This window comes from Rattus norvegicus, chromosome 10, assembly GCF_021556685.1.
Source record: "Rattus norvegicus strain SHRSP/BbbUtx chromosome 10, alternate assembly SHRSP_T2T, whole genome shotgun sequence".
Classification (NCBI taxonomy): Eukaryota; Metazoa; Chordata; class Mammalia; order Rodentia; family Muridae; genus Rattus; species Rattus norvegicus.
Window position 1 is genome coordinate 45,281,930 of NC_141543.1, and position 26,829 is coordinate 45,308,758.

The window sequence follows — 26,829 nt, forward strand, 5'->3', positions numbered from 1 at the left end:
GTCCCTCATTTCTCATTTGGATTTCCAGGAGATTTGCAGTTTTTTAAATTAGGCTTTTGTGTTAGTTTTGTTTAGGGGCAACCATCTTATTGCTTATTACATTAAGACTTCCTGGAAATGTCCTTAAATTATTTAATCTTACCCTCCACCTTGGAATAATTATGCTCTATATGAATTTCCTTCTACCACAGACATATCCATATAAATACACATATATTTGTAAACTGAACTAGAATATTTTTTGTTTTATTTACTATTTTATGCATGCATGATGATACATGTAGAGGTCAGAGGTCAACTTTGTGGTGTTAAATGACCTATAACCTCTGATCTTAGTCCCTCTACCTCCTGGGTGCCGGGATTATAGGCATGACCCACTTATACTTGGCTGGTCATTGTTTTTCTGCAAGGACAGTGGGTGGAAGGCCAGCCTTCTTGGCATCTATGTGAAAGAACTCAGAAGTAAGGAGCAGACCTTGATCCTTTCAATTTTTTTTTTCTTCTTCTTTTTCTCTTTTTTCTTTTTTTCAGAGCTGGGGACCGAACCCAGGGCATTGCGCTTGCTAGGCAAGCGCTCTACCACTGAGCTAAATCCTCAACCCCACTTGATCCTTTCAATTAACTTTGGGCAGATCTCCCAAGGATTTCTTGCAGACTGAATCTGGTCATTATGGACTCCCCATCCCTGTGGAGAGCTCATAGCACTCAGAAATCTGGCTTCTCCTGCTCTCTGCACTCAGGTCCCTCCCCTGGAGCTCAGCCAGGGGGTCTGAACCACAGGCTGTGACCCCGTCCTCTGCAGCAGCTCCAGGTGCACACTGAGCTGTGTCTTCTCTAAGGCCCGGTTAGCTCAAGCTTTGAGGAGACTGCTTCTGTGTGCATAGTGGCTTGTCGCTGCGAGCTCTGAGAGCCTGGTTCTTGAACAAAGGGCTTTGCAAGACAGAATGTTGAACATTCAAATAACTTGCCTTTCCCAATGTGGATCCTCTAGAAAAAGTAGATCTGTCTCTGTAAAATGTCCCAGAGCACAGGACCTGCGTATTCCCACCCTGCCCTGCAGGAGGTGGCAGTCCCTGGCTCAGGGCCTCACTCCCCCTCTTTGTACTGAAGGACACTCGCAGGCAGGCCGGGCTGTGTTTGGTCTGTGTGTTTCGCTCTCCATCTCCTGTGGTCTGCTCTGTGCATTGTTCTCTGAAGGAAGGCAGCCCCTTCATCTGCCCTCACTGCAGCTTTCACTGGCTTCCCCGGAGACTTTGAAGTCATTGTGGGAGGCAGAGGAGGCCTTTCAGGGTAGCACCGACTCAAGTATATACTTGTGTGGGTTCATTTGTTCTTGTTTCTCTGCTCTTTCAATTCTTGTGGCAACGTTGGTGAATCACTTTCTATCTTTATGTGGCTGTCTTCAATTCCACCGTACATTTTATTGGCAGTCTGTTTTTATTGCTGTCTCCAATGTTTCCCTTTTTCTCCTCTTTCTTAACATATATCGAACAAAACTAGGGAGATACATACCAATAAACAAACAAACAAACAAAGGTTTACCTCTCGTTAATGTTATATGTATGAATGTTTTACCACATATGTGCCTGGTCTCTGGGCATCAGATCTCCTGGAACTGGAGATAAACACCACGTAAGTCCCGGAAATCAAGCCCAGACCCTCTGGAATAGAAGCCGAGGCTCCTGACCACTGATCACTGTCTCAGGCCCCAGCCCCGTTTTTTTTTTTTTAAAGGTCTTATTTTCAGTTTGTGTGTGTGTGTGTATGTGTGCACTTGTGCATGTACGTGCACACATACATGAGTGTCCACAGAGGCTAGAAGAAGTCATCTGTAAGGCAGTTGTAAGCTTCCTGATAGGAGTTCTGGGGACTGAACTTGGATCCTCTGCAAGAGCAGTAAGTGCCCTCAACTGTTAAGCCATCCCTCTGGCCTCTGTAGCCTCATTTTAAACTCCACTTGGAGTTCATCTTCCTTCCCACTCTCCCCAACTGCATGTGGATGGCAGTAGAGGGAGAGGTGATTGGTTACTTAAGCTTTCCTGCATTCATAAATGTTATCCATACCCCTAGAATGAGTTTGTTCAAAGCCACTGTGAATTCTGAAGGTGAACTTCTAATCCTTGAAAAGCCTACACCGTGCATGGTCCCAAGGTCGATGCTGCTGGTTGGTATGGTGAGCTTACTACAGGGTGGTCTTCAGGCAGAACCACCCCCTCCCTTCATCATGAAAATATTTGATGACACTATCGTGGCTCTTATCTTTGTGTCTTAAGAGGAAGTGATAGGAACATGTGGTCCTTTGTCTTTGCTGCTTGAAGACTGATGTGTTTGTGGCTCTACCAGTGTAAGGAAGTGAGCATTTGGTCCCTCAGAAAGGCCCACCCACTTTTCCTCCCCCTACCTTGACCCAGTTGTCCCTTTGGGAGAGACCAGTTGTCCAGCTGGGAGAGTAGTACACAACTGTAATCCCGATGTTTGGGAGGCTAGGCAAAAGGATCTCGGGTTCAATGGCAGCCTAAGATACATAATAAGGCAACTATATCACGATATAGTAAGGTACAACTTGTGACAGTGATGTTAAAAAGTCTATAAATGATATATATATATATATATATATATATATATATATATATATATATATATATATAGACAGACAGACATGGGATGAGAGCCAGGAGACCACAGTAATTCTGTAAATCTGATCACCTGTGGCCCAGAGATTGGACTAGATAGCATCTTAACTTCCTTGGAGTTCTCAGTTCTAAATATGGACCCAGGCTAATTTTTTTGGGCAGTGAGCATATCTCCTACAGTTCCAAGCATTCTTGAACAAAAATGTCCCCCCTCTCTCTCTGCAGGTGTTCTGGCCGTCCTCATCCCCCGCCTGGACCTGGTCATCTCCCTGGTGGGCTCTGTGAGCAGCAGCGCCCTGGCCCTCATCATCCCACCCCTGCTGGAGGTGACCACCTACTATGGAGAGGGCATTAGTCCCCTGACCATCACCAAGGATGCCCTCATCAGCATCCTAGGCTTCGTGGGCTTCGTGGTGGGGACCTATGAGTCTCTGTGGGAGCTAATCCAGCCAAGCCATAGCGACTCCTCTACCAATTCCACCAGTGCCTTCATATAAGGATCTGGGTGTGCTCCCTTTACCTGCCCAGCCCTACCCTGTGTGTCTCCCAGTAGTGTCCCACATCCTTAGGTGTGGCTCAGCCTCTGGAAAAAGGCAGGGTTACTGCCTGGGCACTCCTCTGGCATTGGACCCTTGGGTAACCTGGGCTACATGAGACAGATGAGGGGAGGGCAGGGAGCACCCTCCACTTGTGATGGTGCAGTCACTGCTCCCCTTTATCATGCCTCCTCCTTCAGCACCACCCCAACCCCGTCTGACCTTCCACGCCTAAATTATTCCCCTTGCACAGCTCACTTTATTTAAAAGGTAGTCTCCTGCTCCCAATGTCTTGATTCCTTTAGCTCTTAAAGAGAATGAGATGCTGCCCAGACTGGAGGTATTTATTAGTGTATTTAAGCTTAGGTTTCAGGCTCTGACTTCAGACCTGCCGTCTCCGTGATTTCTTCTCCTTCAGCAACTTGCACTTGGCTCCTCCTGCCACAAAGAAACCTGACCCAGGGGACGATGGATATGCCCTCCGCCCTCATGGCTGAGTGGCCTAGAGGCCATTTTGTTGTTTGTTTTGTTTTGTTTGTTTTTGTGTTTCAAGACAGGGTCTCACATCACCAAAGTTGGCTTTGAGCTTGCTTGCTATGTAGTCAAGGATGATGATGAACTCTCGGTCTGCCTGTCTCTCTCTGCCTCAAGTACTGAGATTGCTAGCATAAGCTGCCACACCCAGCTGGCTCAGAGACCTCAAGCAGATCACGTGAGCATGCAGCACCTGTGGAAGGCCTATGCATGTGTGGACTTCATGCATGAGATTGACGCCCTATGGGCCCTCAGAAGTTCTGTGGCATGCAAAGCTAAGGACGGGGTGCAGGTTCCTCTTCCTAGACATTACGCACAAGGGTCATTGTTTACAGTTTCTGGGGAGAGAGCAGAAGCCCTGCCTTGCCCCAAGCTGCCTCTGTATCCTGGGCTTCCAAGGAACCACTAAACACTAACTGTAACCCCGTCCCTGTCCCTACTATGCCTCCCACAGAGTCACCTGGCTTCTAGGTCAGCCACCTTAGGGTGTGCCTTTAGAGGCCACTGAGAGAGTCTGTGGCTTGCCACTGCTCCCGTTGGTGTCAGGACTTCCAAAGGACAGTGGTTAGCTCCCCATCTCTGAGTTGTGTGTCTGTGATTGTGCACACATGTGTGCATGCACACGTATGCACATGACAGGGTGGTTTATGTCTCCTCCACTCTGGTTACCAGGCCCTTACCTAGAGAGAGCATTCACCTTGAACCTTGAGTTAGAGAAAGAAGCAAGAACTTATCAGGGTCTTGCTTTTGTATTTGATAGAAACTAGAAACTGGCCCAATCTTGCAGCCAAACCCTTTCCTGCTGTCCTGTTGATCATCTCCTGAGTGACTTCCAGGTCAAGGGATAGGAAAGATAGTGTCTGGCTACAGCAGCAGCTGGCCTTAGCAGTTTGGTAGGAAGGGTCATTGCTGTCTTGGTCCCGAGGAGAGCAATGCTGTTTTCCCTTTTTTTTTTTTTTTTTCTTTTTTTTCGGGGCTGGGGACCGAACCCAGGGCCTTGAGCTTGCTAGGCAAGCGCTCTACCGCTGAACTAAATCCCCAACCCCTGTTTTCCCTTTCTTACATTAGCACCCCCCACACCCCCCCCTCTCCCGGTGCTTATGTGGCTGGGTGCCAGCTGGGATTCACAGGCGCCTTGCTTTCTGAAGTCTCAGGATGGAAAATGACCAAAGTAGGTTCAGATGCTGGCCAGCAGCCCAACTGTGGGCCAGGCTCTCTCCTAGAGGCCACCGGAGCGTGGCTTCCTGGGTTGGAGGAAAGTATATTCAGAACTGTTAGAGGCACTCCTGTCCAGGTCTAGACCCAGTGTCTAAGGCCAGCTATCCCTTCAGTACTCCTGGCCTGACATTTCGTGGAGTGCCTTCTGTAGCATTTGACTAATGGCAGCTTCCTTGGTACCTTTGTATGGCCTACATCTTTTGACCTCTTGCTGTGGTCCTGGGGCACTGTCAATTTGGTGACTTGACTCTTTGAGCAAGATCAGGGCCTTTCTGGATGGACACCAGGAAGCTGCTAAGCACATAGTGCCAGGTGCCCGCACACAGCAGCCCTGAGTCAGAACCCTCCTGGCCCCTACCACTGTCAGGCCGGAGCCAGATGGCCCCTGCCGAGAAAACACAGATAAATGGGAGCTTGGACGGAATGAGATAGACAAAGCTTGTGGAAACTAAGCTTGAATCCAGGTGCCCAGGGGCAGACATGCCCTCTCCTTGCTAGCCCGGTGCTTGTCTGTACTCAAAGTTTATCTCCAGAAACCCGTTATCCCAGACTTGAATGTGAGCACTTGCTGGGAAGCATATGCTCCAGCCTGGGCAACCCACACATGCCCTTAGCTGTGGTATCACTTGTGCTGCTGTCTGGGTCGGGAGAGGTACAAGTTAGCTTAGGCCCACCCATCTCACCTCCTTAGCCACACCTACAGGCAGGTGCTCCCTGCCTGCTCTCCCCCCTCCCTCTGGAAGTCTTGGGTTAAGTGTGATCAGTGGTCTGAAGGTAGATCCCAGAGCTCCCTCATCCTCAGAGGTCTCCCTCCCTTCAGTGTCCGCTCTTTGGACACCATTGTTTCACCTGATCCTTCAGGAAGTGCAGAGCTCAGATCATGTTTACAGCATTCACTTTCCCCTTCGCATGCCGAGGGCTCTGGACCCGGGTTTGCTTTCCCTACTGGCCAGCCCCAGCCACTACTCTCACTGGGATACTGAGACTTTCTGGGGCCTGATACAGGAACCAGACAGAGTGGTAAGACGTGGCGATCAGGAGGGTGGCGCCAAGTTGGCCTGAGAATTTAATTTTCCAAAGTACATTACAAATCAGATGCCATTAAGGGAAAGCAGGCCACGTGGCTCAGTTTTTGAAACTGTGGTCAATACTTGAAGGCACTTTAGTCCTGCTGGCTGCGCCAGCTTCTTTTTCTGTGTATCCCGAGTCATTCCCTGGTCAGAGACGTTAAACCGTGCTCATAAGCAGTTCTTCAGAAAAAAAGAAGCAGAAAAAGAGGCTGGAAGGAACCTGGTGTTTGCCCTGTTCTTTGGTTTAAATCAAGCTGATGTTGAAGCTGTATTTTTTTTTATTAACAATAAAACTCATGTCTGTATAGTAGAACCGTCAGTAGCTGTGTGAATCAAGGAACGAGAGGACGTGCAGAATCTTAACAGCCAGACAGTACTGTGTGCTGTGTGCCTAGGTTGTGCATTGCACACATATGTGCATTGCACACATGAATCATGTCAGAGCTTCTAGGTCTCATTTGGGTTGCACATATGGATCTTGTGTAAACTTTCCACGTCAATAAATGAATTTTATTTTTTATTTTTGAGAGGTTGCAAACTGTGTCCTTGTTTTCACACTTCATCACTTAGGTCAGGACCATCTGTTGAAGGGGCAGGGGTCTGAGAAAGGGAAAACAATCCTGCCTCCCCAGACCACTTCGACATTCTCCTGAAATCCTGGGTAGGCACTTTCAATGCCTTCTGCACATACCAGTGGGTAAGGGTTTAGGTGTTTCAGTCAAATACGAACCTAGGTGTTTGCAAATGTTAACGTCTATAGCAGTTGACTAAGTAAAGGTGACCCTTGCTAGTGCAGGTAGCTTCGTCTCATCTGAACGTTCTCAAGTTGTGGCCTCCCTGAGGAGGAATCCTGTCTGCCACAGCACCACCTTCTCAGCTTCTACATTTGACCAGAGACAAGCCCTAGGGATTGTACACCTGTCAGTCACAGCCAAGCAAGTCCTCTCTCTCTCTCTCTCTCTCTCTCTCTCTCTCTCTCTCTCTCTCTCTCTCTCTCTCTCTCTTTTGTTCTCTATCACACACACACAGAGGAAGAATTTACCTACACTGACTATGTGGTTACTAATTCACCATGCAGAAATGATAATTAGGTCACAATTGCATATGTAGCCCACCAATCATGTTACTTGTCTGGTGCATAATTGTGTGTGCACACATGGACCGAGTCAACCTACGGCCCCAAAGAAAGACTCAGTCAGTCTTTACAGGCTACCAGCTGACACAGGGAACTGCAACACAGCACGGTTGGGTACCGTAATTCAAGTGCTTCTCAAGGTACCTGCCTCTCCCTGCTTACCTCAGTGGGGAGTGTTGGAGGGTGAAGGGAGTGTCAGAAGGACGAAGGGTTTAGAAAGTTGGAGGAAGGGGCTGGGGATTTAGCTCAGTGGTAGAGCGCTTACCTAGGAAGCGCAAGGCCCTGGGTTCGGTCCCCAGCTCCGAAAAAAAGAACCAAAAAAAAAAAAAAAAAAAAAAAAAAGAAAGAAAGTTGGAGGAAGTCGAAGCACTTATTTACACGGTCATCCAAATCAAGACTTCATTCATGTGTAATGGCTATAATCTACACCCCCAGATCTCCAGGTCCCTCGAGGTAAGCCCTGCTCTGCTGGAGACATACGTATGACTGACAGTGAGCTACCAGGGTTTCCTAGGTAGGCAGCTTCTTCATTTCTGCCCTTTGCAGATGTGCTTAGATGGTGCTGTGAACCTGGAATGGTGCATTTGTCATAGACCATCGGTTCTCAATCTGTGGGTTACTACTACTTTCGGGGGAGTTGAATGACCCTTTCACAGGAGTCCCCTAAGACCAACGGAAAACACATTTACATCATGATTCATAATAGTGCCAAAAATACAGTTATGAAGTAGCAACAAAAATAACTATGCTTGGGGGTCACCACAACATGAAGAATTATATTAAAATGTCGCAGCATTTTTTGAGAACCACTATCTTAGACCATGGTCTCCCTCATCTTTTTAAATAAATTGGATTCTCATCAGCATAGAGTAAAATTTGCCTGTTTTTCTATGTAAACTTGGTGAGGCCATCTCAGTGAACATATAGAAGGGTGCCTTCATCTAAAATACATTTGTCGTGTACATATGGTGTATGCACATATGTGTGTGCAGATGTGCACACTTGGATGTTGGGTATCCTGCTTACTCCCTGGAGACAAGATTTCTCACCGAAACTGGAGCTAGGTTGGCTGCTAGCCAAGCCCAAAGATCCTCCTGTCTCTTCCCACAGGCTGTAAGCATGTATGTTGAAACTTCAGGTTTTTATGTGGGTTCTAGGGATTTGAACTCAAGTCTTCATGCTTGTGCAGAAAACATTCTCACCCACTGAGTCATCTCCCCAGGTCCTCCCTTAGCCTTTGGTAATCTCTTCTGCCTTGTCCCCCTCCATACCACTCTGCTCTTGGCCCCAGAGCAAAGGCATGTGGATGTGGGAACTACCCAGAGGCGGCCTTTTCAATGGTAATGGTAGAATCATGTGTTGAGACTCTATGTCAATGACAATAACAAGTTTTCTACATGACATTTAATACTCAGAGACAGGGACAGAAACTTCTGACAATATCTCTTTTGCAAACAGAGACATTAGGAGGTTCTTAAAAATAAACACCTCCTGTCTTTACCGCTGAGATCTATGGCTCCTACCTCTCACTACGTCTCATCTGCTTCATCTTCAGTGGGCACGAGAAGCTTCCCACTCCTAGGACCCGCTGGGTGCCTAGGCCACCCACACTGCTCTGATCCCAGCCCTCATTAGTCCTTGACTGCCTTCTGTGAGAGCGACCCCGATGTCCACATTCTCAGTCCCGGTGCCCTGAGTCTTCACACCATGACTTGTGCCTGACCTAGCTGGCTGCCCTTGTCTATGCTCAACCTGGGAATCAACTTCTGTTACTCTTGTTTTGTTTTGTTTTGTTTTGTTTGAGACAGGGTTTGAGCACTGACTGTCCTGGAACTCTCTCTGTAGATCAGGCTGGCCTCAAAGTCAGATTCACCTGCCTCTGCTTCCCGAGTGGACTCAATTTGTTTCTGGAATCTTCTCTAATTTGTTGGGAATTTATGGCTCCTTCCTTGGCCATCTGATTAGCCTTATGCCTGGCTGTGCTAGGGGCCGATGTGGCTCCATCAACCCTCCCTGGTCTATAGGTACCTCAGCTGCAGATTCGACCAACTGAACATCGGAACTAGTAGGAAACATTGCACTTACTATCGAGGATGAACAGGCTTTGTGGCTCCCTCGGCTCTCATCCACATGATCTCAGGTATGAGAAACAAGGTAGAGAGGACAGGCAGTATGTAGGAAGACCTCTTTAGGTTGCAAGCAAGCAGCACAGTGTTTATACAGGAGACTGAAGCTTCCACAGAGCTCGGCGTCCTTGGCAGGCCTAGGAATCAATGACATGGATGATGAGTCTCTGTACTTGGCCCCTTGCCTAGCTGCTAAACTGCTGAAGGCATTGGTTAAACGAGTGTCTCTCCCCTCAATGTCTGCCCTAGGGGTGAGCCTGTCCCCGAGCAATTTCGTGTTAATCTCACCAAGCAATTTCCTTGGCTGGACCTTGGAGGCTTATCAGAGAATCTGAGAAAATTCTAGACTGTCTTTGACAAGTCAGGTCCCAGAGGGTGCTCATACATTTCAGGAGGTAGCCACGGCTGTCAATGAGCACTGGGTCAGTGCCCTAACACAGTGGCAGCTCACCAATTCACCATGTCCCACCGTAACGGTGACTGTCACTTTGCGCTGAAGCAGCTGTGGGCCTTGGGCAAGTCACTCCCCTTCCTAGAGCGTCATATCTGATCTTCTTTTCCAGCCAGATCTTTGAGACTCTCCCTTATCTTTATCTCAAAAGGGCATAGACTTCTCTGGCTGAGTCCCTCTATCATAATTCCAAAATTTTCTTAAGGTTTCTGGTCATGGCACCCAGCCCCTGCCAAGATCTGTGTCTTTATATTTCCAGTAAACACATTCACTCTTTCCAGAAATCCTTGATAGCCCTAAGACTGACTCTGTCTCTCTCTGTCTCTGTCTCTCTCTGTCTCTCTCTCTCTCTCTCACACAGAGAGGAATGTTCTGTTGCTTACACATTGTCAAGCTGTATCTCTCTCTTCTCCTCATCAGGAATTGCCCCTGCCTGCCTCCTGCAGCCCTTCAGATGACATGCTGGGGGTCCTTGCTTTGTTCCCTTCCTTCAGACGCCCTCCTTTTCACTCGGTTCCAGATTGCTGATATTCTTAATGTCCTCAAGAACAGGTGTAGGGATCCAGGAGAGGCCTGGACTAGATCCTCAAGATTGAGCAGATTTCCACCTCTCAAGATTATAACCCTCTGGTTCTTGGTACCACTTAACACTAGAGTTCTGGGCTGGCCTAGTTCAGAACCCTGCCCCATGGGTTACTCTCACTGCTGCTGTATCTGGGCTCCTATATTTGAGATGGCTTCATAAACTCACATGCAGGGCAGACCTTCATCACTCCTGAACTCAGTGACCTTGTGCATTTAAATTACTGGCAATACAAGCTATTTTAGTTTCGATGTGCCTCACCCCCTCCCCATAAATGGGGATGACAGAACCTATGTCAGGAGGGTTTCAGAAGGGTTAGGTGACTTGGGACAATAGTCATGCCAGGTGCCTGACTTCCAGCAAGTGATCGACAAGTGGCTGTAGGATGGTGGCTACTGTCAGTGAGCTCTGTTGTGTTACTGCGAAGACATCTGCTGGCCAGACTCAGAATGTTTGGATCTAGAGCCCAAGAGAATTGGCTTGAAGAGAGGATTGATTGATTCTTAAGCTCAGGGAGCCCTCTAGTGGTCGATATGAGAAGGTGCACAAAGGAAGGCGGTTGGGGCTTTGGGCCCACTCTGAGTGAGTGCTTCTCTGAGGACCTAGGAGTAAGAACATGACCAATTCGGTGGTCCCAAAACACAGTTCTTTTGATCTGAATAGGGATTTTGCTTGTGTTGGGAGAAATTGACTGGTGGCCTGGACGTAGCTGATGGGCAGTCCCAGCACTGCCTAAATGGAATATGGCAGTGAACGTAGGGTAAGCACTCCAAGCTCACTTTCAGCTACAGAGTAAGCTCGAGGGCAGCCTGGGCTGCATGAGGCACTGTCTAAAAAAAATTAACCGTGATACCCTCATATGACAGTTGTTAGGAGTCAGCTGTCATTGCAGTTTCCAGCGGTTAATAGTCATCCCGACTAGGTTTAGAATTACTCAGGAAACACACTTCCTGGGCACGTCTCAGGACTTTCCAAAGAGGCTTAACTGGATCAGTCTTTGAAGTGATTGCAGGTCCCACCGAGTTGGCAATATGACCCATTACAGTAACCAATGTGATACTATTTACGTATTTGTCTGCCGGGGAAAAGAAGAATTCCAGAAGGACTTCGGTAAAGAAGCAAAGGAACCCATTGGGGGGAAGACAGTCTTTTCAACAAGTGGTGTGGAAGACTGAGTATCCTCATCTAAAAAGCTGAGCGAGACCCAGGCCCATTAGTAAAACAAAACTATGAAAGATAGCATAAAATCACAGAAGTCATCCTACAAGAACATACAAACCATCTTTGGTATAGCAGCGACTTTTTAAAAGAATCACCCAGGAGACACCTGGTCATGTCTTTGAGGGAGTGTCTAAAGAGGTTTAACCGAGGCAGAGACTGGCCTTGAGTGTGGGATGGAGTCTCAGACTGGATAAAATAGGAGGAATAGAAGTCCAGTCGGACAACAGTGTATACCACACATGAAGGGAAGAATTGCTAACGTAGACTGCCTGAAAACTTCTGCCGTGTTCCGCAATGTGCAGTGTGATTCCAGTATCTGAGAGACTGAGGCAGGAGGAGCTAAATTATTTTATATTATAGGATCATGGTAGATGTTCTGTCACAACACCAGGAATGAGCCCTGCTCTGTACAGTGGACTTTGACTCTTGGTGGACCTACGTTGGTTCACTGGTGTGAGAAATGGGCCATTCTATCAAGGGAGGCCCATGCATGTGTAAGGGGCTTGGCTGATAGTTCTGTGTCTTCCACTCAGACCTGTTGAGAGCCGCTCTGACAAGAACTGGGCATGTGGCTCCTGTTGGTCGAGTGCTTGCCTAGCACGCATGAAGCTCTGAGTTCTAGTCCCAGTACTGCATAAGCCCCATATGATGACACACACCCAGCACTGAGGAGATTGGGGGGTGTGGATGGGAAGTTTGAGGTTATCCTCGGCTGCACACTGAGTTGGGATGCATCCAGCCTGAGCAACATAAGATCTTAAAAGAAGCTCCCAGAGCAAGAGTCAGGTCACAGTTGAGGGAGGATGTACTAGTGTGCAGTGGGGCTCGGCAAGACAGCCTACCTGCCTGACTTCAGAGCCCTGAGTCCTGCCTCACACTGGCCATCTGTGACTGACCGGACTTTGCAGTCTCAGGTCACAACAGCTGCTAAGAGACGCCCCACACAGCAGCAGGGCAGCAGTTGTTGAGTCCCCAAGACTTGCGTTAGTGAGGTCCCTACTGCAGCCATCCCGTGTGGAGCTGGGAAGTGGAGTCTTGAGACTTGGACTTTCAACGCGCGTGTGCTCCACAACCTTAGGTCCTCCATCTTTAAATTGAGGAGCTTGGGGCTGGTGAGATGGTTCAGCTGGTAAGAGTGTGTCACCAAGCCTGGTGACTTAAGCCTGATCCCTGGGAGCTCCATGATGGAAGGAGAGAACTAACTCCTACAAACTGCCCTCTGACCTCCAAACACACCTACAAATAGGTTCGATAGTTATAATGATGATAATAGTGATGATGATGATGATGATGATGATGATTCTTTTTTTTTGAGATAGGGTTTCTCTGTGTAGTCCTGGCTGTCTTGGAACTCACTGTGTAGACCAGGCTGGCCTCTAACTCACAGAGGTCTGCCTGCCTTTGTCTCACAAGTGCTGGAACCGAAGGCATGCACCATCCTGCCCAGCTCAAAGACCTTTTTAAAAATTGAACTTGAGATGTTGTATTGGAATCAGAGGCCTTCCCCCCAAAATAGTGTTCCGGCCCCACCCAGACCTCTGACTTCATGTCTGGTTAAGCTTTAGAGTCTAGCTTAGCAGGCATCAGGGTGATAAAACCTTCTGGCTCCTGAATTCTTTATGAACCTGAACTTGGGCACTCTTGACATGGCACTGACCCAGCCTGAGTATTCTAAGGAACACAGAAAGTAACAGTAAAAAAGATATTTATTGTTAAAAAAAATCAAATGGCCACCAAAGCCACTTGTTCAATCCATCAGTCACACCCACAGTCACACATGGCCGACGAATGCCTCCTCCTACACAGCAGTCTCTCTGAACAGCTCTGTAGGTGGGAGTCTCTGTGGTTCTTCCTCTTGACTTCTAACTCCAAACCCACACACATGAAAGCGCAGTGGACCAGAGAGGGACTGGCAGAGGACAGGGGGCTGAGGCCACTATAGGCCTCCCTGGCTTCCAGTCTCTGCCACTCCCAGCTACATAACTTTCTACACATGTGTGCATACACATGGTCCATGGGTACCCACATGTGTAGACATGTGCCCACACTGACCCTCCATGCACAGGGCAGGGTCAGTGTGGGTAACACTTGATTGGCAGGCATCTGTGATGAAGGGGGAGGGAGAAGGCAGGGTGTCTGGCCTGGATCCGCTGACTGGCTCTCCACCTCTACCTGGGTCTGGATGGCAGTTGAATTCCTTGTGTCTAAACAAGAAGAAACCCTCTTGGGAAAACACAGCCAGAGAGCAAGGTTAAAAAGTGCCTAAGAAATTTTCAAATGAACTACATCCTTCTTGCTCTTGGCCAAAAGTGCCTGGGAAGTTTGGAACGATTAACTGAGCATTCCATGAGATCGCACGTCTTCAGCACAAAAGTTTCCAGGCAAGATCCCACCGGCAGAGGTGGAATAAGTCCTGAAGCTTCAAGGACAAGACTTCCAGAAGATGGCAGTCCAAGTGGCTCAACTTCCAAGAGTGTTCTTGCTGCCTGTGCCCAGAATGAGGCTGACATGAGACACTTGGCATAGATGTCCCAAAGGTACACACACACACAAAGCAGATACTCGGGTGAATACCTGCTTGCAGACTGCTTATCGGCCCCTAGGAGGCCACTGCATGGATCTCAAACGACCCTGGTCTCTCCTCCACAGTAGATGCATGCATAGTTGCCTATTGGGCACAAACCCGCGTGCCCCATGATGGGCCTGTGAGAAGCTGTAAGAATGTGGCCCAAACACGCTGAGCTGGTGCTTGGAGCTCTTTCTTGCTGGGGCTGGGCGCTGGCGGATCTGAGCGATTACACTCCTAGTTCTCACCCCCGCGTGCACCGGGCTGGGTACCTCCTCTTTCCTGGGGCCCTACTGCGAATTTTACAGCTCTCCCCTCAGCTTCCCTTCACCCTCAAGGACAAGCTGGGGACCCGAAGAGCACATTTTAAGAGATGGACATGTGGACTGGGGATGTGGTAGCTTCCCGTTTCTTCCAGCCACACCCAACTTACTTCCCGTGACACTGGAAGACAGTGTGGGGCCTGGGCTTCCCCATGCTTTCCTCTGAAAGCAGGAAGCTAGAACATGACTTCCTCGCAACTTCCATAGTCACTCTCTACCATATCTGAGCCCTCGTAGTTGGGGGGCGCTCGAGGTTGGCTCCGCCCTGTGGCAGGCCCACCATTCACCTCACAGTCAGCATAGGAAGGTCCAGCTCTGCTGAGACGCATGCTCACCCCCTTATAGCCCCCCTCTGCCAGGCAGGGCCCACCCCCTCCCTGGCGGAACTGTGAATGGTAGTAGCTGATAGCTGTGTACTCGTTGAGACAGGGGGCAAGCAAATGTTCCTGGGGGCTGGGAGGCCGTGGAGGCATCAGGTCTTCCAGGTTCTGATTGCTGTAACGGGGTGGGAGGGGTGCCCGTTTGTTTTCCAGTTCCAAGGGGAAAGGGAAGCCCCCATAGAGCCCAGTGGGATCTGGCATCACGGCAGGACCAACATGGCGCCGAGGAGAGGGTGGCAGAGTTCCCTGCATTGTTTCAGGATGTGGGTATTCCCAATGCTTCTTCCGGGAGTAAGTGGGAGGCCAGACTGCAGCTCCACTTGGGTACACTGAAAGAGAAAAAGTAAGACTTGGTGAGGTCTGTGTTTCCATGGTGCATTCTAGCAAGCTGTACTTGACATCTGGTAGGGATGGCTCAGAGAGCTGGTGGGCATGTGACCTATCTGTATATGTTGTCCCTGTAAGCTGGGCTGGATCTACAATCTAGTGAAGGCAAATTGAAGCCTGAGGTTAAGCTCTATGCCAGCCCATCTTGCAAATCTCTACTGCCAGCCTGTGTCGGAGAGAAGTCTAGGGAGAACCATGGACAATTCTCTACCATCCATGCTTCTATTAGACAGCTGTAGTTCTTCCCAGGACCCGCTGGAGAGTTTAATCTCGGAACTGAAGGAAACAGATGTACATGGTGGACTTGGTGATGGCATGGTGCCTGTCATAGGGGGTGATGGGATGGGAGGGGGCATGGAAGGAGTCCCCATATCCCACCCCTTTCTCTGCCAATGACAAGTTGAGATTTAGAGCAACTCATTTCATCTTTATGGCCTCGGTGACATACCATGACACTACCTGTGGTAACTGCTGGAGAACATACTAGAAAAAATAGAAAGCACTTAACACATCTACCTCCTTCTGAGCCAAGGATGAAAGGGGCTATAGTTTCCTACTCTAGGCCAGCCAAGTCTCACTTCCAGATTGGACTTTCAGAACCTTTTCCATTTCCAGAATGGCACAAAGGTACAGACAATCCCCCCTTCATTCCCAAGTCCACCCAAGACCATCGAGTCTACATTTTATGACATGAACATCAACCAGTCTTGTGGTGTGACTTGGGGTTTAGAGGGCTGGGTCACAGAACAGACACGATGAGCTGCTAACTCTGGGTCAAGAGACTTAGCGTCTTCTCCAGTCCTCTGTGCACGGTGACTTGGAATACATCCCTTCGTGCCCCATACCCAGAGATTGGTTTGATCAACGACTGTTCCATTGCATGCCAACGTTGCGTACCAATGGAGTATTTCCAGCTTCCACCCCCTTTCACCCACCCCTGAGCCACAGGACTTCTGATTATACTGACCCAGCTCCTCGCCTGACCAGGTTCTCTTGATGATGGGCTCGTGGCCAGGGTGGGAGGAGACTGCAGCTGGTGGGAGCCTTGGAGGCACGCTGCACACCATCGGCCGCTGTTTAGAGCTAGGTCCGAAGGTGACGAGTTCATTTGGAACCGAGGTCTTGCTGGGCTCCGGTTGGTTTAAGTTGTTGCAGGAGCTGGTGTTAAGGGGGTCGAGCTCGATGGCAGGCGAAGCTTGGGTGTCAACACCAATGCTCCTTGCTAGGAGGTCCGGGTCCTCCATGGTCACCGGTTTGTGAGATTTGCGACGACGGCAGTAGAGGAGGAGTCCCACAGTGGCAATGATGACGAGAGGTAAGGCTACTGTGATTACCAGAAACTCCTGCTGTCCCCAGTCCCCTCTCTTAATCTCAGGAGTGATGAGACAGTGTCCTCCGGAGCAACCTCTTGCTTCCATCTCACATCTGCAGGGATTGAGAAGGACTTAGTGGATGGTTGAAGGTCCCTCTTAAGAAAATATCATTTATTTAATGTATGAATATTTTGTCTGCATATATGTCTGTGTACCACATGTGTGTCTGATGTCCTCTGAGACCAGGGAATAAGACCTTACAGACTGTTCGCCAGCACCATGTAGGGACTGGGAGTCAAACCAGGTCCTCTGAAAGAGCGACAAGTGCTCTTAACCACTGAGCTATTTTTCTATCCCCCTAAAGTTCTCTTTTCCAAAGTCCTATGGGATAGAACCGTCACCCCAAATCCTGAGGTGTGTGTGTGTGTGTGTGTGTGTGTGTGTGTGTGTGTGTGTGTGCAGTCTGAGGCTGGGGACCTAGCTCAGTGGGTAAGGACACTTACTGTCCAAGCATGAGGTACTGAATTTGAATCACTAGCATCCACATAAAAAGCTAACTGTGTTGGCCCCAAAGTGTGAGAAGCAGAAACAGGAGGCTCACCAGGCCTCATTGGCCCCAAGTACTGTGAGACCTTGTCTCACAAGAATAAGACAGAAGGCAATGGAGCAGAACACTAGGCATCCTCCTTTGGACACCTCATGTTATTGGGTGCATGTATCCCCACATATACAAACATTTGTACAAGTAAATGTGGATATGTATGCACATGTGTGTGAAGACAGAGGTCATCTTGGATGTCATTCCATAGGCACCACCCACCTTGTTTTTGAAACAGGGCTTCTCAGTTGGTAAGAGACCGACTAATTGAGAGGCTGGTTGGCCAGGAAGCTCCAGGAACTTGGCCTATTTGTGTCTCTTGAGAGCAGGGGTCACAAGTGTGCACCGCCATGCCCAACTGTTTTACATGAGTTCTGGGGATTGAACTCATATCCTCAAGCTTGCAAGGCCAGGAAAGTGAGTTACCAACTGAGCCATCTTTCCATGGTCAAGCATAGGATTCAGTAGCAGCCTCATTTGTGACCATGCTACCTGCTGCTCTTCACTGAGCCCTAAGAAGCCAGCATGGCCCTGCACAGTTTAGCTGCCTTACATGCCACTACTGCTTGGAGGAAGTACTAATTGTCAACCTAGCAGGATCTTGAAGCATCCAGGAGATGGATGGCTGTGTGGGCATGCCTGTGTGGGATTACTATGATTGTGTTAACTTAGGTGGGAAGACAAGTCCACTGTGGGTGGCACCATTCCCTGGCTAGGATACTGGGCTGTACCAGTAGAGAAAAAGAACTGAGCAACAATGTACATTCATCTCTCTCTGCTTCCCAACTGTGGAGTGGCCAGCTGCTTCAAGCTCCTGCCCCCTTGACAGCCAAGATGGACTGTACCTGTGAACTGTGAACCAGAATAAGCCCTTCTCTCTTAAGTTGCTTTAGTCAGAGTATTTTATCATAGTAACAGGAAGAGAACCTAAGGCACTATGTGACCTCCCAGGCCATCTTCAACTTGGCATTGCCTGATATAAGGCCCTTAGAAAACATTTATTTCCAGCTTTCCACTTTGGAGGGATTGGGGGGGAAAAGTTCCCCCCCACACCAATTGAGAGTCCCAAATATCTCTCAGTGCTTAGAATTTCACAAATGCCTTGTTCTGCAGTGTGAAATCCTGTGTTCCCCGGGTTCCTCTTTTAAAACACAAACACCACTTTCCTGGCCTGCTTCTGTGTTACCCTCCAATGACCCTGATGCATATCATTTTACATCATAACAGGTGGGGAGCAGGATAGCAATGATGGCTGTTGAGAACCTGAGTCATTGAAACCCTGGGAAGCCTCAGTTTCCTAATCTCCAAAACAGTGGGAAGACTATGCCACTGACTTTTCTTTTTAAAGTCTTAGTCCAGGTTGACCTTGGACTCACTATGCATGCATAGATAATTTTGTATTTGGGTTGTTAGGGAAGGAGACATATTCTAGAAATCACCAGGCCATGTTGGCCCCTAAGTACAGTGTGTGTGTGAGTGTGTGTGTGTGTGTGTGTGTGTGACTCTTTGAGTATATGGGCCCATGTATGTGCACTCATGGGGAAGCTAGAAGAGGGCAGTGGGTATCTTCATTTATCACTCTCTACCTATTCCTTTGAGATAGGATCTCTCCTGAACTTGGGGCTTTTGTTTTCTTGGCTGGGTTGGAAGTCAGCAAATCATACAATCCCCTTGAAGTTTTGATTACAGGCATTCATGGAGCACCTGGCCAGTTACGTGGGTACTGGAATCTTAACTCTCATGATTGAGCAGTAAGCACTCTTAACCTCTAAGCTATCCCTCCAGCCTGGACCTTGACCTTCTGACTCTCTTGCTTCACCTCCTAAGTGCTAGGACTGTAAACATGAACAACCATGCCTGGTGGTCAATGGTTATTATGTCCAGGTTGATTACAAGGGAATGCCCTGGGAGCTTGTTAAAATCAAAGCCCACTCTGGGTGGTCCTGAGTTCATCGATTCATAATTCTCTCCTATGACTGCTTAAAGATTCCTAAGCTTGGGGGCTCCAACACTAGATACCTGTCCAAGTGCTTTGTCTCTAGGCTTCTAGAATGTGTCTCCTCTCCTGACAACCCTCATGGCCTAGCCTAGTTGGGGATGGGGGCAGAATTTTGCAGTGGGGTCAGAGACAGAACCATTCCTGGGCCCAGGAGAATCAGTTTCCCTGTGTCTGTGGGACACGTAGTACAAAGCAAGTGTGGCCATTCTCTGCAGATGTCAGCCAGGGTTGACACGCCCTAAAGAGCTGGTAAGCTATGTGACTTCCTGGTCCCTTGTTATGGGTCTGGTTCAGATGGTTGGGGGTTGGGCTTGGGAAATCTCTTTTCCCACAAGCATTCCCTCGCACAATATCCTAATGTAAGAAAGTCATAGGAGGAAAAGGCCTAGAGGCTGGGCCTCTGGACTCACATTGGGCTCCCTAGAGGTAAGAGAACGAAGATCACTCCCTAATGTTCTAGTGTAAGGAGCCAGGGCATGTGGCTTCTCTGGGCTTACCTGTCATCTGTGTAAGGGTGAGGGCAGTTGCAGGAAGTGCCTTCAGGGGAGGAGACACATGTGCCACCTTCTTGGCAGGGCGCAGAAGTACAATTCTCCCTTCCAAGTTCGCAGTTCCTGCCAGAGAATGGAGGAGGGCATCTGCACAGGTAGCCTGGGAGAAAGAGGAAGAGGGGTGAGCAATAAGCTAGTGGCTGGGGGGGCCCCATGTGTCTTTGTGCTATAGTTCAAGAACCATTTATCTACTAGATACTAGTGGCTTGCCCAAGATCACCCTGGGCTGTGGTGAGACACCCTACCCTATGAACTCTACAGTGAGACACAAGGGATAAATAATTATCAGGGGCCTTTGGAATAAACCTCGGGGTCATCTTCCCAGTCCATACCTGATCCAAGGGCAGGCGAACAGCTCCCACCATTGAGACATGGGCTCTGGCTACAGGCAGTGCCGGGCCAGCAGCACTGGCTGAGGGCCCATGTCTCTAGCCGGCCCTCCATCTTCTTTCCACGGCCAAGCAACTCTAACCTCTCACCGTTGACCACAACAGCATCCAGGCAGCCTTCAAAGCCCAGGGAGACATTTGAGGAAGGATTTGAGGGGACAAGGCCACCCAGCAGTAGTTGTCGCTCAGTCCTCAGACCCTGACATTCCTCTGGGATGACAAGGGAAGCATTGTCTGTGATGTCGACCAACAGATGAACAGACGTGTCCCTCTCCTCCAACAGCATGGAGTGCCACTGTCCATCATTCACAGGATAACGGGAGGAAAGGTTTCCATAGAAACCACCAGGACAATGGTATTCCAGGTGAGAGAAGCCATTGGCCAGCTGTAAAGAGAGCACAGCAAAACAAGAAGTTCTGTAATCCTGTGACAGGATTTCGGTTCTCCCCTACTACCCTTTGCTAGGTAGCCAAGGACGACCTTGATTGAACTCCTGATTCTCCTGCCTCTACCTCCTAACTTGCTAGAATTACAGCTGGTCACCATCATATCTCATTGACATGGTGCTGGGGATTGAATCTACTTCTTGGTGCACGCCACCAACTGAGCTACATCCCCATTTCCAAGAATTCTTAAATGCTTCAGAGATTGTTTCTGAAGAAACCAAGTGACCTCAAACATTCCATCCAGTCCTCGACACATTTCACACAATGGTCAAGATCCCATTTGACAGGTGAGGACATGAGACCCAAAGACACCTTACTGCTGCCGAGACCCTGTGTTTTAGATCAGCGACTGTGCGTGGACCAGATAACCTAGCCTAAGCGTTCAGCTCCAGACTAGCAAGAAACATAACACCGAGGTGGAGAATACCCAAGGAGCAACTCCCAAAGCTGCCCTGTGGCCTCTGCACATTTGCATGCACACACATCATAAGCCCCTGAAGTGAAAATGTTAGAAAACCCCTGGCTTAGAACATTCTAGTTTTCTTTACTCTCAACAGATAGGTATGCTTACAGAGCACCAGGCCCACCTGGGAAACACAGTGAGACCCTGAGGCAAAACAGACGGTGAACAATTGGGCATGTAGCTCAGTGGGAGCGTGCTTGGCTCGTAAGCCTCTGATTCAGGAGCAGTCAGTCGCCTGTGCTGGCCAGCATCGAGCTGATGTTGTATTTAAAACAAAAACAAGAACAAGGCAACACAAACTAGGCATGCTCGGGACCAAACATTTTCCTGTTTATTGTGGGTAAGGCTATTCCTTTAGAAAAATTTGAACATAGTTGGAGGAAATGACGTTTTCCATGTCCTCATCCACTGCCCAGTCCTCATTCCATGGCCCCAGTGGCAGATGAGACTCAGTGCTGCCCAGCATCGGATCAACCGGCTGTGACAGAGCACAACTTTCCCCTCCTCAGACACGGAGCTCTCAGCTGATGGTCTTAATTCCTGCTGAAGGCACCAAAGGTGCTGGCAGGCGCTCTGACATCACAACTGTCCTCCTCAGCTGGTCCCTCTGTTGACCCACGTCCCCTTCACCTCTTTCAACACCAGCTTCTCTGGCCTCCTCAATCCTGCATCTGTATTATGCCCATTCCTTATGGGATTATTTCAGTCACCCCACAGACACAGTCAGGCCTCCTATCTTTAAAAAACATTGTCTTGAACTTGGAATAATTTTCTTTGTCCCCAAAATGGACCTATCTGTCCTGTGATAAAAACCACAGTGTCGGTGTTTGGTGTGCTCTGTGTTGCTGAGTCAAATGATAGATCTTCCTGTTCTGCCCCACTCTCAGCAGCCAGTCACTCAGCTAATCATGGCTGTCTCCTCCTCCTGCTGCCCACTACCCCTCCCCCTCTTCCTTTGTCTCATCTTCCTCTTCCTCCTCTCTTCACATCCTTCTCCTTCTCTTCTATCTTCTCTTCTTCCTTTAATTCTCCTTTTTTGCCTCCTCCTCTCCCTCCTCCTCCTCATATTCCCCCACTACTTCCTCCTCCCTTTCCTTTTCTTCCTCCTCTTCCTCTCCTCCCTTCTTCTTAGGATGATCCCAGAGCCTTGCACACACTAGGCAAGCTCTCCCTCATTAAGCCCAGCCCCAGCTTCTTTCTGATCCAAGTGTGCTTGTCTTCCTGGATGCCATATACAAGTTGGGGTTTTTTTTTTCTTCCCAAACCTATTTGAAGGCTCACGTTTCATACCCTTTGTTGGCTCTCTGCCTCTGTCTTCTCTCTTCACTGGACTGTGCTCTAAGTGTCTTAGCCTGTTTTCTGAGCTACACTCCCTGGTGTTCTCATGCAGCCTTATGGTTTTCAGTAACATACATGTGCTGTTGACCCTATGTCTCTCCAACCCTAGCCTAGACTTCTCTCACAACACTAGACTGGTTTTGCTACCTCCTTCTGGAAGCCCAGATATCTAACCTGAGCTCCCAATACCCCCACCCACCTCAACCTCCAACATCTTCTACCTAGGTCTTTTGACAGCAGCTCTACCCTTCCAGTGGCTCAGGCCAAGCTATACCCCAATGCCCTCTCTACTCCCTCTTTTGTGTACAGGGAAAGGCTGTTGGCTTCTAATCCCTTCTCGAAGCTGACACTTCACAGTGAACTGTCATCAGCCTGGTGTCTACAAGCCACCCTCACTCACTGGGGTTATTGTTGCCTCTGCCGTCTGTCTGGGTCTCTCTGTTTTTGTCTCTGTTCCTCTAAACTCTATTCTCAGACCAGGCACCATCGAGACAATAAGTCAGACCATTGTGTTTGCTACAGATCTTCTGAAACCCTCTGATTTGCTCAGATGAAAGCCAAGTCTTTACAAGGGCCTCTGAAACCTTCGCTGATACACACCCCTCCCAATTCCATTACACGCTGACCCCAGCTGTGAGGTCTGTCCACCTTGTTTGCGTCACTGGAGCCATGTGGACGCTGGGCTATTATTTAAGAATGCCAACAGCCGAGCGTGGGAGAGCCAATAAAAAGTTAAAAACAGAAAGGATGCCAACAGTCTTCTGTTGTTCATCTAACTGGCCTTACTCCCAACGTGCCCGTGCAGCTACCTCTCTGTGATGTGTTTTCTCCATCGGCAACGAATGGCCATGGGAACACACATCTGGGTGTGTGTATGAGGGAAATTCTAGAAAGGCTTAACTGAGGAGGGAAGATCATCCTGAATGTGGGCATGGGGTCCTGGCTTGGATAAGAGGGGAAAGAGAGTTGAGCACCAGGATCTATGTCTCTCTGCTTCCTGACTGTGGGTGCGACATGACCAAGTGGCAGATGAGTTTCATGGGACATAATATGAAGCCTTAAGAGACTGAGCAATAGTGAATATGTTTTCCTTGTGGCTCCATGAGGCTTTGTCTTGGGTTTGTCCTCTAAGTACTCCCAGAAGAAGCTACCCCTACACACACACACACACACACACACACACACACACACACACACACACCACACACATACACACACAACACATACAAACACACACACACATTCACACACACACAACACATATACAACACACACACATACACACCACACACACACACACCACACACACATATACATACACACAAGCACACATACCACACACAAGTACACACACATACATACACATAAACACACATACCACACACACAAACACACACACACACCACACACACACACCACACACACAAACACACATGTACACACACACACACACACACACACACACACACACACCATTCTTATAGTGCCAGGATTGTGTGGGCTCACATCCTTTTCCCAATCTTCCAGAAATTTCTCATCTCACAGAGCAAACAGCCTCACCCCTGAGTGTCCTGGGTTATGTATCTCCAGGTAGAAGTCTTGTGTCCTTGAAAAGCATAAGGGGATTCTTGCCAGGAATTGGCTCAGACATCCTCCCTGCACCCCTCGTCTCCTTAATCTGGGGTGCCTGTGGAAGCCACTCAGGTAGGAGTCACCTTACCTTCAAGGAAATAGAGGCTGTTTCATTGGTGAACATTAGAAGGGCCCATGGCTGGAGAGTTTTCAGGTAGAAATGGATCTGCCAGTTCTGAGCCTCTAGGGGCCTATACCGCACGTAGCTCTGACCACTGAACCTCAAGGTGGTACCTGCAAATGAACCCGAGGTGTCACTGCCCTGAGATGTCACAAATCCCTCAGACCGACTTTGTCTCATTCAACCTTTGGGTGGCAAACAGGTCACTTCCCACATCTGATACACAAAGAGTCCAGACTGGGACTGGGTGGGTCACATTTCCAGAGCCACCAAGGGATCTGGGCTGTCATTCTACATGTACAGATTCTACATGTACAGGTTCCACAGAATCACTCCCAGCCTGAGGGTCAGGAACCGTGAGCTTCCACCATGAAGAAAGAAAAGTCAGCTAATGAGCTGTGGAAGCCAAGTTTTAAGTCCGGCACTACCCATGTATTTTGGCTATCACCAGGAGACGGGAGGTAGAACTGAAGAGGGTTCTGCAGTTGACTGAGATTCAGCAACTCAGAGGCCTGCCTTCTCCTTGGGCACACAGGGAACTTCCCAAACATGACGCCCATGAGGGTAGTGCAGGTAGCCAGGGCCCAGCAATCCATCCCCAGTTCTTACCATTGCAGGAGCAGTTTCTCCCCAGGTGATGTCGTGGTGTCAGGATACTGAGCCTGGCTGTGCTGTAAGAGGGTCCAACCCTGGGCTCCAGAGACACTGTCTCTTGGCAGGTTTGATCCTGGCAGCTTTGCCCTTGGCACGGAACCACGGGCAGAGCTGACCTCATCCGAATTCCTACTGAGTGTTCTATCTCTCTGACTGAGTGGGCTATGGCAGACGCCAGCTCCTGGAGATCATAGGAGGTCCCAGAATGCCTCTCGAAGACCAGGAGTACATCCACCCCAGCTGTGACCTCCGCAGGCTGCAGGCTGGCCAAGTGGATGTTGGCTCGTTTGACGTCCAGGAGGTTGCTGAGGAATCTCTGCAGGTTGCGCCAGTGGTCACTCACGAGCTCCTCGGGAGTGAGCTGGTGGAAGCCCAGCCACACAGCTTGCTGCGGAACCTCCGGCTCCATGTGCCACACGTGGACATGGACCCCAGTGGTGGTGGTGAAGGTCCCATCACTGACTGTGACATTGAACGAGTATCGGCCATGAGGCAGTCCTTGAGAGGCAATAATTTTGCCATCGGATGCACCCACTGTGAAGTACCTGTCCAGGCCTCCCTCCTGCTCCAGGCTGTAGGTCAGCGTGTCCTGTGGGTCTCGGTCTGTGGCATGGATTTTACCTATCATGCCACCCTGAAATTCCTCCTCCCCCTTTGTGATGGAGATTTCCAGTGGGAGTGTAGAGGGCGGGTAGCGGCTCTGCTCCGTGACTTGTACTCTGACCAATGTGGAAGATGATAAGGGCGGGAGGCCACTGTCTGACACCTGTGGGTAAGACAAACAGCATTGGTATCCAACAGCGGGCCCCGAGCCGCTTCCTCAATCCCTCCAAACAAACTTCCATGCGTGTGCAGGCACACATATGCACACATTTGTGTGTACACGAGTATGCTGACTGAGTCAGCTCTCCAGCACAGGTGAATCTGTTAGACCTCTTCCCTGCCGAGCCCTCTACCCCAACTCTCTGCCTCCAGATTCTGGCAAGTTGGCGGGTACTTCCCAGCAGTCTTCACACCCCTCCATGACTGTGACTCTGCTGAGGAAGAGCCCCTCTGGGACTCCCCTTCCTACGTGATTAGAGTGGGAGTGTGAAGCCATTTTCTGGACGAGTTGAGAGCTTTCTGCGGTTGGGCCCTCTGTTGTGGTCAGGGGACAGGCAGGGTGAGTTACCAAGCATGCAAGAGGTTACCAGTTTGGACAAAGTGAAGAAAATAAAAAGACAAGAAGACAAGGTGAGGGACGGACTTAGGTCAGGTGGGAAAGAAGGCCTCTCTGGAGAAGGAAGAACAGGTAAGGGGTCCTGGGGTGCAAGAGGTCCTGGAAGAAGTGGACCGCTCGATTAAACAGGAAGACACTGGAGCAAATGCAGGAGCGTCTGGGCTGGCCTCCACACTGGGCTGAGGAAGGAGCACAAGGCTGTGGCACAGCTGTGAGAAACTCACGAAGGCTTTAAACAAGGATGGAGTGACCTCCTTAGATAAGAGGGTCAGGGCTGGAGGGTAACCCAGCGCTTACGAGTGCTTGTGGCAAGCTGTCTTCTCAACACCCACAATGGGAGTCTCACCACTGCTTATAACTCCAGCTCCAGGGGATCGAAACAAGGATATAAACAAATATAAAAACCTAGGGTGATTGTTCAGCCTGGCTGGCTCAGGCTGGCTTAGTGTGTCCTCTGGGGTGGATCAGTTGTCACTGATGCTTAGCACTTCTGTCTGTACAAAATTCAAATGTTAAAACAAAATCCCCAATGTTTGTAAGTGAAGCCTTTTGGGAAATAAGAGCAGAGTGGTGGAGTCTTCATGATGACAATTATTGCCCTAAAGAAAACAGCCTTTTATTTTATTAGACAAGATCTAGCTATGTAGCTCAGGCTTGCCTCAAACGTACAATCCTGCCACCTCAGCCTCCCGAGTCTTGGGATTGCAGGTGTGTGCAACCCCTTTGCTTTGTTTTAAGACATGATCTTCACATGTAACCCGTCTATCCTGGAAGTTGCTTTCTGGCCTAGATTGACCTCATACTGATAATCCTCCTGCCTCAGCTTCCCTGGTACAAGGATTTATGAGACTGTTCCACTATTTCTGGCCACAGGACCCCAGTGCCCTTGTAAGCAGTCAGCCCTGGCCTGCTGGATGGGAAAAGGTCCCTCACCGGGGTCTGC

The 26,829-nt window shown here is 49.2% G+C and overlaps 2 protein-coding genes across 7 annotated transcripts in view; one reads left to right on the forward strand and one right to left on the reverse strand.

Annotated features, from left to right (window-relative positions):
* The window catches only part of Slc36a1 (solute carrier family 36 member 1), a 33,091-nt gene extending 26,573 nt beyond the window's left edge, over window positions 1-6,518 (forward strand). For 3 of the 4 annotated variants that reach the window (XM_087569568.1, XM_087569567.1, XM_087569569.1), the window contains one exon: window positions 2,859-6,518. In XM_087569568.1, the coding sequence (XP_087425694.1) occupies window positions 2,859-3,130 (272 nt within the window). In that variant the 3' untranslated portion in view covers window positions 3,131-6,518. 4 annotated transcript variants of the gene reach the window in all.
* A 6,677-nt stretch (window positions 6,519-13,195) lies between these two features.
* Window positions 13,196-26,829, reverse strand: part of Fat2 (FAT atypical cadherin 2) — an 89,557-nt gene continuing 75,923 nt past the window's right edge. For 2 of the 3 annotated variants that reach the window (XM_087574201.1, XM_087574202.1), the window contains 6 exons: window positions 24,623-25,433; window positions 23,981-24,126; window positions 19,957-20,398; window positions 19,571-19,724; window positions 16,131-16,588; window positions 13,196-15,105 (listed from right to left, as the gene is read on the reverse strand). In XM_087574201.1, coding sequence (XP_087430327.1) covers window positions 14,573-15,105; window positions 16,131-16,588; window positions 19,571-19,724; window positions 19,957-20,398; window positions 23,981-24,126; window positions 24,623-25,433 — 2,544 coding nt within the window. In that variant the 3' untranslated portion in view covers window positions 13,196-14,572. 3 annotated transcript variants of the gene reach the window in all.